The sequence below is a fragment of the Triturus cristatus genome, chromosome 9 (assembly GCF_964204655.1).
Source record: "Triturus cristatus chromosome 9, aTriCri1.1, whole genome shotgun sequence".
In the NCBI taxonomy this organism is placed as follows: Eukaryota; Metazoa; Chordata; class Amphibia; order Caudata; family Salamandridae; genus Triturus; species Triturus cristatus.
Genome location: NC_140592.1, coordinates 760,999,639 through 761,013,931, shown reverse-complemented (window position 1 = coordinate 761,013,931; position 14,293 = coordinate 760,999,639). Strand labels below are relative to the sequence as shown.

The 14,293-nt window shown below is 46.6% G+C and overlaps 1 protein-coding gene across 1 annotated transcript in view; it reads left to right on the top strand.

The window, feature by feature from the left end:
- Window positions 1-14,293, top strand: part of CCDC175 (coiled-coil domain containing 175) — a 269,138-nt gene that overhangs the window by 150,721 nt on the left and 104,124 nt on the right. Inside the window, exon 7 of the mRNA XM_085628003.1 lies at window positions 3,324-3,433. Coding sequence (XP_085484129.1) covers window positions 3,324-3,433 — 110 coding nt within the window. The remainder of the gene's footprint in view (window positions 1-3,323; window positions 3,434-14,293) is intronic.

The window sequence follows — 14,293 nt, the reverse complement described above, 5'->3', positions numbered from 1 at the left end:
CTTGTTTTGGGAGATTGATCTAGTAAAAGAGGTGTCAGATGATGCAAGAAGGGGTAGAGTTGGGGAGAGTCTAGAAAGGGTTATTTTGGGGATCATAGTAGTGGTATGGGGTTTGGGATGAATTAGAGAGTGGATGTAGAGGATATATTGATAGAAGTATAGGGTGAGAACAGGGTAGTGCATTGGAAAGAGTAGTAGAAAGAGGTTTGAGATGAGTCAGAGAGCTGAGGTAGAAGATATATTGAGAGCGGCATAGAGTGAGAAATAGGGTAGTGCATTGGATATGCAGGATTAGAAGAAAGTAATAAATATATAGATCCATAAGTACATGGAAAGCATATAGATGCATAAAGGAAGTAAGTATATGTAGAGTAAAGATATTGATAGAGATATAGGGTTAGAAATAGGGCAGTGCATTGAAAATGCTTTTTAGGAGAAAAGTAATAAATATATTGATCCAAGTAAATGGAAGTTATATAGATGCATGAAGTAAGTATATGTAGATTAAAGATGCATTAGATGAACTCTGATTTTCAAGTGTTGTGCTTAAAAATGTATTTATTTATCTATCAAAAAATAATTATTCTACGTGTTTATACAAAGCAATACACATATATAGGTGCATATCTATAGCACAATTAAATACTCATATACAGAGGGATATGCTGTATATTTCTGTTTGCGTATGGTGCTTATGTGGGGAAGAGCCAATTCTTGATTAGTTTTCTGAAGATAAGGTGGTTGTCTGTGGATCTTATGTTGGGAGGGAAAGAGTTCAATAGTTTGGCTGCTTGAACAGAGAAGGTTCTGCCACCCATGGTTGTTTCCTTGTATCTTGGGATTTTTAGGTCAGGTGCCACTCTAGAGTAGAGCTTCCTTTGTTAAATGTGTTTGGTGATTTAATTCCTGATGAAGAGTGGTCCCATTCCATTTATCGCTTTGTGGGTGATACAAAGCAGCTTGAACGTGGATCTTCTGGCAACGGGTAACCAATGCAAGGCTTTCAAGCACGGGAGGTGTGGTCTCGCAGTTTGATATGCAAGAGTAGTCTGTCAGCCGAGTTCTGAATCCGTTGTAGTCTTTTCATGGTCGTTAAAGCTGATCCGTGGTAGAGGCTATTGGCGTAATCAAGTTTGGGGCCCCTGCTTTTCTGAGAATAGTTTGGGCGAGAAAGGTGGGGTATGGATGACATTAGTTCTGTTTCGAAGGTAGGACGCGATCCAGTCTAAAGCAGTCCCTTCTATGCCAGTTTCATAGAGTCTTTGTATCAGAGTATCATGGTCAACCGTGTCAAAGGCAGCTGGGAGGTCCAAGAGAAGTAGCGCAGCAACCCCGTTGCAGTCAACGGAGGGCAGATTCTGTACCGCTTCCTGGACGGAATCATGTTTGGAAGTCAGAAAGTATGGCATTCTCTTCAATGAATTGTGACATCTGGGCGAACGTTGCTCTTTCTATCAGTTTGCCCAGGAAAAGTCCATTTGTAATGGATCTGTAATTGTCACGGTTCAGCAGGTCCAAGTTTTTTTTTTGTTTAGTTTCTCTGAAATATTCCGGTAGTTAGGGAATCGTTGATGATTCTTCTTACTGGAGTGGCAGCAGAGGTTGTTAGAAGAATTGTTTCGAAAGTTTGCGGTGGACACTGGTCAGAAGGGCTGCCGGCAGGCCTGCTTGCTTTGACCATGTCCATAAATTCATCATGTGAAATGTGTTGGAAGGAACGGAGAGGCGGGGTTAGAGTATTCTTGGATTGTTGTTTTGTAAAAGGGTTAGTGCTGGCGCTTTGTCTCTGGTTTAAATATGAGTCCAACGTGTGTGCTTTGTCCGTGTAATGATTTGCCAGTTTGTCTGTGAAATCTTGAGTGACAGGATGAGTTCCTTCTAGGCAATTTGGTTTACGAAATTCATTGAGTATTTTATATAATTCTTTATTTGCACATTTAGCATTTTGAATTATTTCTGAATAGTACAATTTCTTTGCTTTTTTGATTGCTGACTTGTATAATCTGTTAATTGTCTGTAGGCGAAGTTTGTCTTATTTGGCGTTTGGTTTGAGCCAGACACATTGCAGCTTTCTAATTTGTTGTTTTATATCTTTTATCTCTGTATTTCTTTTGTTCTGTTGTGTGATTTTTAGTGGTATCAGGATATCAAAAGCTTCCTGTAGCCACTTGTATAGTTTTTTAACAGAATTTATTGTTTCCCGGATCGGTACTGAATGTTAGTTGTGTTTCTAAGTGTTCCAAATTGAGTTTGTATCAAGGTCGATAGGTGTATGCATGTAAGGTGGTTTTAGGTGAGTCTCTTAGTGTTGTTTTATGTTGGAAAGCAAACAAATTGTGGTCTAACTATGTGACTGGAGTTATAGTTTGAAAGGTAACTAGTTCAGTATTAGCAAAAATGACATCTAGGATGTGCCCAGTGATGTGTGTGGGTTTGTGGACGGTCTGATGCAGGTTCAGTGCATCTAGGCCAGTGAATATTGTTTTTGGATGGGGCATATTGGGTTTGTCAAACCAAATGTTGAGGTCACCCAGAACGCAAAGGTTGGAGTGTATTGGTATTCGGTTTGAAACTGTGTCTGTGAATGTCGTCTTGCTAGGTGGAGGTATGTAAAGGAGCAGAAAGTTACAGTACTCAACTGAACTTGGATTACTTGCATTGTCTTATCGAGGATTTAATTAAGTCAGTAGAGTGTGTGCTTTGGTGCTTTTTCTGCAATTTGTCCGGACTGTTTACACAGTACGTGAATTCACACCCTAGGTGGCTGGGTGCCTCCACCATGTGAGCATCACCAAATGGAATGCCTGTTTTTTTTCTTTATCAAGGACTCTTGTAATCACCTATATATATACATTTATGGACAATACTCCAGACACAGTTTTGTATTGATGTGTAAATAAATAGCATAGCCACCTGTGTTTTGTTGCACATTACTCATAGTAGTAAGTAGTGGGACAAGTGAGGAAGAATTGGAGTAATGAAGATTACTAGTAAGTAATCCGTCCGTTACCATATATAGTTATAAAATTAAAACATCTATATAAAAACAGGCAACACACATCAATTAGCTCATCCTGCTTTTTAGCTAAGATGATATGACATCCAGTTTTTTGGAAAACGTAAAAACATTTGGAAGTACGAGACAGTTCTAAAATATACTCCTTATTCTAACAGAAGCAGGTTGGGTAGGTTATCAAAGGCAAAAGGTAAGTTTGCAGACACTCGTTAAAAGCACCTAAAAAAAATAACGATTTGCAAACTGTAATTCTCTTCCTGGATCAAAAATACAAGATACTAAAACCCATCACAATATATTTCCCCAGGTTGTTTCTAATACCAACCACCAGATATTACTACTGAAAAACTCAAGTACACTACTGACAAAACAGTTAGAGCAACGGAAAATGAAAACTGTGGAACTCACCAATAAGAAGTAAGAAACAATATAATGATTTCTTGACTTATTGCTTGAAATTGTACAACTTATGTTAAATGCTGCATTATAAAAAGAAGCGTAGCCAGAAGGGCCTATGCATTATTTATGAACGTAAATTTTACTAAAAGAAAATGTTAAGTTTCATTGTATTATAGATCACAACATGCTTGCCTATGGTTTCTTCAGAGTGCTGGAGAAAGAAGCTATGATAATATCGGGAGCTAAGAGCGGATTAAAGTTTGTTATTCATACAGCCTTGCTACCACAGTTGTGTGGTACTATTAATGCCCGGCATTCTCAGTATGAAACTCAGTGGTACTCTTCATCAACCTTTGCAGGATGAAGGTCTGAGTCAGCCTCATCTAAGTTTGACCCTGTGAGTGCGGGTCGCATCACATGTCAGCAGAATACTCTCACTGAGCTTCCTGATCAGCTACATTGTACAGTTAATTATTGATGGTCCCACTAAACAAGGTTAGGGTGCCTTTTAAGCCCACTCTCTTTGCTTCATATTTTACTCTTTTGTCATTTGGATAACTATTTTTTAATTCAATATTGTATAATGATGTGGTCATTGACAGCAAAGAGTCCATTCATATAGGAGTAAGATTGTTTTACCATTAAGCTTTATGTATTTAGTTCACAATTTTACGATCTTTTTTCGAGGGTACATTGATAGGATTGGGAGCTTGTTACTACACTGGTCACCCAGGGTTCAAAGTAATATTGTGCAACAAAATGAACATCATGGTATCTCTTTCTAATGAGGTGCCCACCCCCTAGTCCCACTTCCCCAATCGGGGGGAGATAAAGCTTCCCCACCATGGATTCTGTGGTCTTAGTCTATTGACAGTACAGGCCATTCTTGCATTCCTATGATAAGGCTCGCTGCTTGATGTGGTGTGCACTTCATGGCCCACAAAATGCGAGAAGCTATGATCCTGTCCAAGTCTTGCTGATCGGTGCACAAGCCATGCCTTTGCACCAGTTCAAGGTGACGGAGACAGTGCTAGCACCTGTTGAGGAGGTTGCAGTGGAGTCGCACTCATCCCAGCTTGGTGGGTCTTGCGGCTTGGGTTTTTCCTCAGGCCTAAACAGAAAACCCACGACCCAAAGCAAGCTAGCCTAGCCCATGTAATCTTGGTGACTTAGATCTGGATACAATATTTTCTGTTGATGTGGTTCTCCTTCTGTAGCCTTGGTACTTCTATTTTGGGACTGAGGACTATGGTCCAGTATATTTTGCTTCATGTTACTTTTTGGCACTTCGTTTTGAACCCAAACTCAGTTCCTCACAAGTTCCTCATAAATCTCAGTTAACAGGGGTATATGATCCTGGCTTACCCTGCCGGGTAACTTTAGGATACCTTGGCCTCACCCTCACAGAGCGCTGCATTTCCTTCCCTACTAAGGCAGTGGACATCTTTGGCTGATCCTACCTTGGCTCCTTCACAACCCTCTTCTTCTGAGGAGCATCTTTGTGCAAGGGCACCTCCAGTGCCATGCAGGAGCAGTCAGCTCTCTGCCGCGAAGAAGGGTCTAGGCAGCCCCTTCTGGAAATGTTGTTAAAGTTTCCTAGGTACTGGTCCTGTACCTGGCAAGGAGAGTTGACAGGATACCCTAACCTAAGAGTACCAGAATTTCTCAGTCTTCTCTGGTGTGGATATCCCAGATTCTTGTATAGTAATCTTAGCACACTGGAGGTACATTTCTGCAACATCTTTATAATAAAGTTGCAAAAAAGTAGTTGTGTATTCCAGCAGTAAACTGCGAGACCCGCACTGGGTAGTTCCACCCTTTTCCTTATTCCATTCAGGCTGATCCAGCCAGGGTCTTTGTTCCAAGGTCACCTGGCAGGAAACACCAAAAACAAGTGTACACAAGCGATGGAGCTGTCCCACTTTACTACCTGTTAACCTGTGGGGGAGAATAGTGTCTCATCAGGGGCCAGGATGAAACTCCCTAGCTTCAAGGGGCACTCTCTCTCCTGTCCTCCACACTCAAAAGTATCTGACCCACTGCAAATTAATTCTTTGCATGAACTGGAAGAGCCGTGCAATTCACTTCTGTTAGGGCTTTCTCAAACCCTCCATGTTAGGAACCATTTGGGAGTACCCAAGACAAATTGGATTTGAGTGATTATGGCCACATGTATCTATCACATAGGCACCATGGATGCATCCTATATACCCCCAGAAAGACGGGCACATTCAACATGCATGTCCTACAAGTATAGGACAAAGAGCCTGGTTCCAGGGGACTAGCAGACCAATTTAAAAAATGGTAGGAGAGCCGAGTTGCCAACTCTACCAGGCCCAGCGATGTAAGAAGGCATGTCTTGTCATTATAAATGGTATAACCTTCACCAGTGTCAGTCCTTTACAGTCTAGCGAGCCGTTAGTCACTCACAGTAAAAGGAGGGTGCACATGGTGTGCCCCTCCAGACCACACAGACATACTCTGGATCTCAATCCGTGTCACAAACCTACCTCTAGTGCACACACATGATCGTTGTGTATGCTGCGGCGGGGATCAAAAAGCTGAAGCTTGCTAGGTTGAACTCATAACATGTATCACATATGCTCCATACAAGCATTCTCTGGACACATGGAAATGGGCACACATATAACATACATGTCCCACATACATTGGCAAGGAACACAGTTCCTGGGTAGTGGCAGCCCAATTTACAAAAATGTTAGGAGAGGGGAGTAGCCACCTCTACAGGGCACAGTCATGTCAAAAGGCATGCCTTGCCATTATAAACAGTATTGCTAATAGCAGTGTCAGTCCTCCACAGCCTAGCGAGCCAAGAGTCACAGTCTGTAAAAGGAGGGTGCACATGGTGTGCCCCTCCAGACTACCGAGGCCGTACTCAGGTCTCAATCCATGTCACAAATCTACCTCAAGCTCACATACATGATCATTGTTTGTGCTCAGGTGTGGGTGTATGATGAACTCGATACAGGAGCTCAATCTGACCAGAGAATTGCAGGAGATCTATCTCCAACCCAACAAAGACCAACTAAATTTACAACCATTTTCCATCAACAGAGGTAGCTGTGTGGCTCTTTGAAATTGAACTGGCTGCTCCACTTGGGTATGGCCTTGCTGAAAATGTATTCAGCAGGCAGGCTAACCACCTCTGGGTAGCACTCTGGCTTTCTGGGACACAGGCACATTTATTTCCCCTTGGCTTCGGATTTGGTCATCACTTGAAGTTGCATATTCAGATCTAGAGTCTCCTCCTTCACTAATGTCGTAGCCAGAAGATGACAATATGTCAAGGAAATCATTGCTAGGAAACTCATTGCCATTTTTGCACTGATCATTAAACTTATTTTCAAGTAAAAGAATGTATTTATCCACACATTGGTGTATAAATCTCATGTCAATGTCATGTCATGGCATGTTAACTTGTTGCTTTACAGCACACTTCAGCCATTCGTATGGCCTCTAAGAACATTAGGTTGATTTATGGGGGCCTTCCCATGTGGACTAGGTTTACTATAGGTAGGGCAATGATTCCTGTATCGCATATTATTTTTAGCATCACAGGATATGTCTTTTGGGATTCAGAGTTGAGTTAATATTGTTGTTTATTGCCCGGTTGGACGACGATGTGCACTTTGTTAGAATGTTGTGTTGTGGTCTCTAGCCTGTTTCCACTACTATTATCAGGATACCAGCATGGCATGGCTTACTTTCAGTGTACAAAAGCCTGGGCCACAGGAGTGCAAGACCCAAATGCACATGTGAAGTTGTGCCAACTGTTTAAAAATCTGGAATATGAGAAGGCACTCTGTCACCCCCCTACAAATACCCTCATCACACGTGCCATCATTTCATGACCGCCTCCCATGTTTGTTTCCTTTTTCTTTCAAATCCTGCAATTTAAGGAGACACTGTCCCCACATAATATTAAATGACCATACATTGTATGCCATCCAAAACCATTAATCCCTTTAAGACAGGCCATAATATGTAAATTGTGAACTAAAAAGATTCACGAACCAGCAGTTGACTCATCCTACATCCTTCTCCGCCTGCTGTGACATAGTAATCAAATTCACATTAGGAGTACAACATGTTCAAGTAGAGGTTTTGTTAAGAGTACACTTTAGTTGATGTAAGTAGTTGAGCAAGATTTGTATAATCCAGGGACAATACAGGCAGGAAAATGTGATCCTCTGAATTAGATCAAGGAGGCTATGTCCTTGACATAGGCAAAATCTCAATAAAAGCACAATCTAATATATTGATTGTATTTTCCACCAAGCAGGACGTGTTGACATTGTCCATGTACTATGATGATCAATAAAGGATATTGGGAAGCCAGGAAGGCATTTTACCTCTTATATACCTATTTCTGGTATCCTGCGATGGAACTGGGCACTGAAGATAATGTTGCTGCAAGTTTGTGTCATGATTGAGCTAAATCATTTAGAGACTGAATTACTGGATCTCTCATGGCAAAATAGGTAGCAAGGAATTCTTGCAGGTGGGCTAACCAAGTCGTTTTACATATTTAACTAACATGGCCCATTTCATCTGTTTTTGTGAGGAATCGCGGACCCTGGCGCCTGCCTAGCGTCTAAAACTACGAATCCCAGCAGCACTAGCACCAGGAAGTAGGCGTCTATATAAAGGACGTCGCGCACGGCAGAAGGCGTGCGTTATTTTGAATCCGAATCTGCATCCCCCGTCTCTCGGAGCTTGGCGTCCAGGCGGGAGTTGCCTTCCGAGGATAGAGGCGAGAGACGCGACGACCTTGTCCAGCCCCCCGTCGTTCGGAGCTAGGCGTCCCGGCGAGAGTTGGAGGAGGAGTCTGAGCGAAGCCGGGGGTAGCAGGTGAGCGCGGTGGGTCGAGCTCGGCTGAGCTCACATTCCCTCCGCCCCCCACCATTTCGTTACCGCGGCACTCCCGCGCTTCTGACCTTTCTAGCCTGACAGCGGCTTGGCTTAGTCGTGCTGTCGAGTTTGGATAACATCCAGACCTACGAGCTCGGAGGAGCTCATTTGTGTTTTGGCAGCGCCCATGGAGGCGCAACTGTATCTTAAGCTCGGAGGAGCTTTACCTTAAGTACTAGCGAGACATTGGGACTTACGTGGGTATTGAAGACTAGGTGTGATGAGTAAAACCCTAGCGTGTTGATATTCCCAGTGTGAAGGAGCGCTACAACGCCGGACTTCTTGGCGTCGGTGCTTTCACCGTGGAAGCCGACATTTCCTATAAACCGCTAGCAGAGTGTGCTTTAGCTTGAGACAGGTTTAGGGTGTCAAAAAAGCACTGTGGTGGTTAAGGCCTGGTTAGGCTGAGTTCTTGGTTGTTTATGTTTGAAGGTGTGGGACATAGTAAACACCTCTCGTTAGTGAGACCTACTGAGAGTAGACTGTATTGTGTTTGGTTTGTATACATTTGCTTTTGTCATTTCAGAACCCTTTCCCTGCTGACCCTTCCCCTTTCCTTCCCTCGCCTGATCGCCTCTGGGCTCCGTGACCTTTTGGTTGGAGTCCGGGGATATCGGGAGGTGGACATATTTAACATCAACCGGACCCTGAGGAGCTCCAACCTGACAGAATAACGCACCCAAGTTAGGTGCTCCTCCCGGTCCGGGGTGGGTGTTGGATATGACGTCCTTAGAAGACGTAGTGCAGGCTTTGGCCTTAGTTCAGCAGGAACTGATAGCTTCACGATTAGAAGCCACAGCGCTGCGAGACAGAGTGGATAGGTTGTCCCGTAACCCTTTTGACATAGCGTCCTCTAGTGGACAACAAGTACATGTGACGGTACCCCCACCTATCCCGTTGGCTAGTCCTGAGAGATATGCGGGAGACCCTCAGAAGATCCAGATCTTCCTGACTCAAATAATGATGCATTTTTCATGCAAACCATCGTCCTTTCCCTCCAATCACTCTAGAGTGGCTTTCGCTATCTCTTATCTAGTGGGTGACGCGGCATCATGAGCGGTCCCTCTGGTTCGGAATAACGATGCCATCCTATCAGACTGGGAAGCCTTCAGAGCCGCGTTAGAAGGAGCGTTCGATAGAAGAACCACAACGTTTAGTACCGACAAAGAGTTGCTATCCTTGAGGCAAGGAAAGAGTGACTTGGTGACCTACCTCACGTCCTTCACCCGGCTAGTAGCCGAGGCCTCCTGGCCGGAGGAAAAACGAATGTCCTTGTTCTATCAAGGACTCAGTGATGACCTAAAAGATGTGGTGGCACAGATAGATCCGCAGCCAACTACCTGCGCTGCCCTAATGACTTTGGTCTTGAGATTGGACGGCCGCATGGCCGAAAGAGGAGTAGACAGATACAAGGGTAGTGGGGCTACGGGGGGATACCACCGGAAAGAGCAGAACCCGGTTCCCATAGCTCATGAACCTATGGAGGTTGGGGCCGTTAGACCCGCCCTATCTCGGTCTGAACGAGAGAGCCGCCGCGCCTTGGGGCTCTGTATGTATTGTGGGAAAAAAGGGCATTTCGTACGGGAATGCCCTTCTAAGCCCAAGAACCCTGCAATGCCGTATAGAGGCAAGAAGGCCGCAGTATCGGCCATGGCGACGGACACAAGTAACCCTGAGTTGCGCGCCCCAACACGACCGGAGGATACGGTCTGGCAGATACCTTCCCTCACTCATACCAAGTCTACAGACACCGCAGCACATATTGTCTTACAGGCTAGATTGGAAATAGGGGTCCAGGAGCATCAGGTACGAGCCATGTTGGACTCAGGAGCAACAGGCAACTTCATAGACAGCGGATTAGTAAGCTCGCTGTCCATAGACGTAGTGCCTCGGGAATCCCCAGAGGAAGTATTAGCGGTGGATGGTGAACCGTTGAAATCAGGACGAATCACTCTCCACACTAAGATTCTAAAGATGACCTTATTAGAAGGTGACAGACCGCATCAGGAGGAGATCGAATTCAACATTATAGCTGCTCCACAATATGACCTAATCCTGGGGATGCCTTGGTTTGTACTACATAATCCAACAGTAAATTGGCAGGAGCGTACAGTACGGTTCTTGTCGGAGGGTTGTGCAGAACAGTGTATGCAGGTCCCTCGCGCACGTGCCCTTGCCCTAGCAGTTCCCTTCTGTCTGGCTACTGCAGCAGAAAAAGACGTGGAATTACCAGAGGCGTTGGCAGATTACGCTGAGGTATTCAATAAACAACAGGCTGAGGGGCTTCCCCCGCATAGGCCTTTTGATTGTAGAATTGATTTGGTGGACGAGGCGGTGGTCCCATCATGTAGGGTGTATGCTTTGTCCGAGCCCGAAACCCGTCACTTACGAGACTATCTTGATCGGTACCTGGCATTGGGATTCATCAGACCTTCTCGCTCCCCTGCGGCGTCGCCCCTCTTTTTTATAGTTAAGGCCAACGGGGAATTGAGGGCCTGTTGTGATTATAGAATGTTGAACAAAAACACAGTAAGGAACCGTTACCCATTGCCACTGATCAGCGTCCTGTTGGATCAAGTGCGGGAAGCAGTGATCTATACCAGGTTGGACCTTCGTGGGGCGTACCATTTGGTGAGGGTCAAACGAGGGGACGAGTGGAAAACCGCTTTTAAAACCAGGTTTGGCCTATATGAGTACTTGGTAATGCCGTTCGGGCTCTGTAACGCCCCGGCGGCTTTCCAGTTCTTTCTAAATGAGGTGCTGCGCGAGTACATGGACATCTTTGTAGTGGTATACATAGATGATATTTTAATCTACTCGGCGGCAGGGGAAGATCACACGCGGCAGGTCAGGCTGGTGTTGGAGAAGTTAAGAGCTAATCAGTTATACTGTAAACTCAGTAAATGTGAGTTTGGGGTAACCTCAGTAGAGTTCTTGGGGGTGATCCTAAAGCCAGAAGGCTTGAGCATGTCCGACAGAAAGGTACTGGCAATACGTGAGTGGCCCACTCCTAAGTCAGTACGGGATGTACAATGCTTTTTGGGCTTCGCTAATTACTATCGCAGGTTCATCCAGGATTTCTCACACATCGCGGTACCCATAACTCGATTGCTACGGAAAGGAGTATCTTTCATCTGGACAACGGAAGCAACAGCAGCTTTCGAACAATTGAAAACAACGTTTACCACAGCACCAATACTCCGACATCCACAGACCGACGTTCCGTTTATAGTGGAGGCGGATGCGTCAGAGGAGGCAATAGGGGCAGTGCTGTCTCAAAGAGACAAACTCACAGGACGGCTGCACCCCGTGGCCTATTTGTCAAAGAAGTTAGACAAGGCAGAGGTGAATTACACCATTGCCGAAAAAGAGCTCCTGGCAATAAAGACGGCCTTTCAGGAATGGCGACACTACCTGTGGGGGGCTCAACATCCGGTAGTGGTGTATTCGGACCACCGCAATCTGCTGTATATGAAGACCGCGCGGCACTTAACCCCGCGCCAAATGAGATGGACACTCTTTTTTGCGGAATTCGACTTCAGCATTACGTTCCGGCCTGGCATCGACAATAGGAAGGCTGACGCCTTATCTAGACAGGCGCTGAGGGACGGGGGCGGTACGCCGGCCCCCCTGGCAATCATCGATCCCGCCAAGGTGATCTGTATCGTGAGAGCGGACGAGTTCTTGGAAGAGATACGAAGTAGTCGCTCTGTGGACGAGTGGAAAAGGTGGGGCGCCAAGGAGGGGGTACGCTCCATCCAAGAAGGGCTCCCCTTGTACAGACAGCGGTTGTTCGTTCCCACCAAGGCTCTTAGAATGAAGGCCTTTCATTGGTGCCACGTCTCGCCTTTGGCGGGTCACCCGGGTATTCGCAAGACAACTGAGGCGTTGACCAGGCATTTCTGGTGGGAAAAGATTAACAAAGACGTCCGTCTATGGGTCAACGCTTGCGAGGTGTGTGCACGTCACAAGAGCGAGCGAGGAAAACGAAAAGGGAAGCTGCTCCCGTTACCCACGCCGCAGCAGCCGTGGAGGAATATAAGCCTGGATTTCATCACAGGATTACCCGCTGAAGATGGATATTCGGCCATCCTGGTGGTGGTGGACAGCCTGACCAAAATGGGGCATTTTATTCCGTGTCACAATCTCCCCACGGCGGGGCAGACGGCACAACTGTTGTTAACCCATGTGGTACGCCTGCACGGATTGCCGGCGGTCATTGTGTCGGATAGGGGCCCCCAATTCGTAGCCAGCTTCTGGAAAACATGGTGCAAGGCGTTACAGATTGAGTCAGCAACATCCACCAGCTTCCATCCTCAATCCGATGGCCAAACTGAGCGTCTCAACCAAACGCTGAAACAATATCTGAGATGTTACGTGTCACAGTCACAAGACTCGTGGGTGTCTATGCTGTGGATGGCCGAGCTGGCGTACAACGGAGCATGGCACAGTTCGATTGGGGTATCCCCGTTCAGGGCCAACTTCGGGTACGACGCGAAAACACTACCGGTGTCCTTACCAGAGGGGGTGGGCAATCAACCTGCCGTTCAGTCCCGGTTGAGGACCTTGCGTTCTCTTCACAGGAAAACGCAACGGGCGCTACAGGCTGCGAAGCACAACTATAAAAGATGGGAGGACCGTAGGAGAATCGATGGCCCATCGTATGCAGTGGGAGATAGGGTTTGGCTATCCACCAAGTATATACGGTTTAAGTGGCGTAGTGTCTTCCACCCTAGGTTCATTGGGCCTTACCGGATCGCAAGAAAAATTAATCCTGTGGCATACAAACTCCGGTTGCCAAGTTCCCTGCGGATCTACCCGGTTTTTCACTGCAGTTTGCTGAAACCAGCGGTGTCTGCCGCACGAAGGGTGCCTCCTCCGGTTTGGGTGGATGGTGGCTTGGAATATGAAGTCCGGAGCATCCGCGACGCTAAATATCGTGGTGGCAAGTTGTGGTTCCTGGTGTCCTGGAAGGGGTATTCCGCGGAAGAGGACTCGTGGGAACCTTCGGTAGCGGTTCATGCCCCGGCGGCGGTGAGGAGGTTCTACTTGAGGAATCCGATGAAGCCAGGATCTAGGAGGCGCTAGGGGAGGGGACATACTGTGAGGAATCGCGGACCCTGGCGCCTGCCTAGCGTCTAAAACTACGAATCCCAGCAGCACTAGCACCAGGAAGTAGGCGTCTATATAAAGGACGTCGCGCACGGCAGAAGGCGTGCGTTATTTTGAATCCGAATCTGCATCCCCCGTCTCTCGGAGCTTGGCGTCCAGGCGGGAGTTGCCTTCCGAGGATAGAGGCGAGAGACGCGACGACCTTGTCCAGCCCCCCGTCGTTCGGAGCTAGGCGTCCCGGCGAGAGTTGGAGGAGGAGTCTGAGCGAAGCCGGGGGTAGCAGGTGAGCGCGGTGGGTCGAGCTCGGCTGAGCTCACATTCCCTCCGCCCCCCACCATTTCGTTACCGCGGCACTCCCGCGCTTCTGACCTTTCTAGCCTGACAGCGGCTTGGCTTAGTCGTGCTGTCGAGTTTGGATAACATCCAGACCTACGAGCTCGGAGGAGCTCATTTGTGTTTTGGCAGCGCCCATGGAGGCGCAACTGTATCTTAAGCTCGGAGGAGCTTTACCTTAAGTACTAGCGAGACATTGGGACTTACGTGGGTATTGAAGACTAGGTGTGATGAGTAAAACCCTAGCGTGTTGATATTCCCAGTGTGAAGGAGCGCTACAACGCCGGACTTCTTGGCGTCGGTGCTTTCACCGTGGAAGCCGACATTTCCTATAAACCGCTAGCAGAGTGTGCTTTAGCTTGAGACAGGTTTAGGGTGTCAAAAAAGCACTGTGGTGGTTAAGGCCAGGTTAGGCTGAGTTCTTGGTTGTTTATGTTTGAAGGTGTGGGACATAGTAAACACCTCTCGTTAGTGAGACCTACTGAGAGTAGACTGTATTGT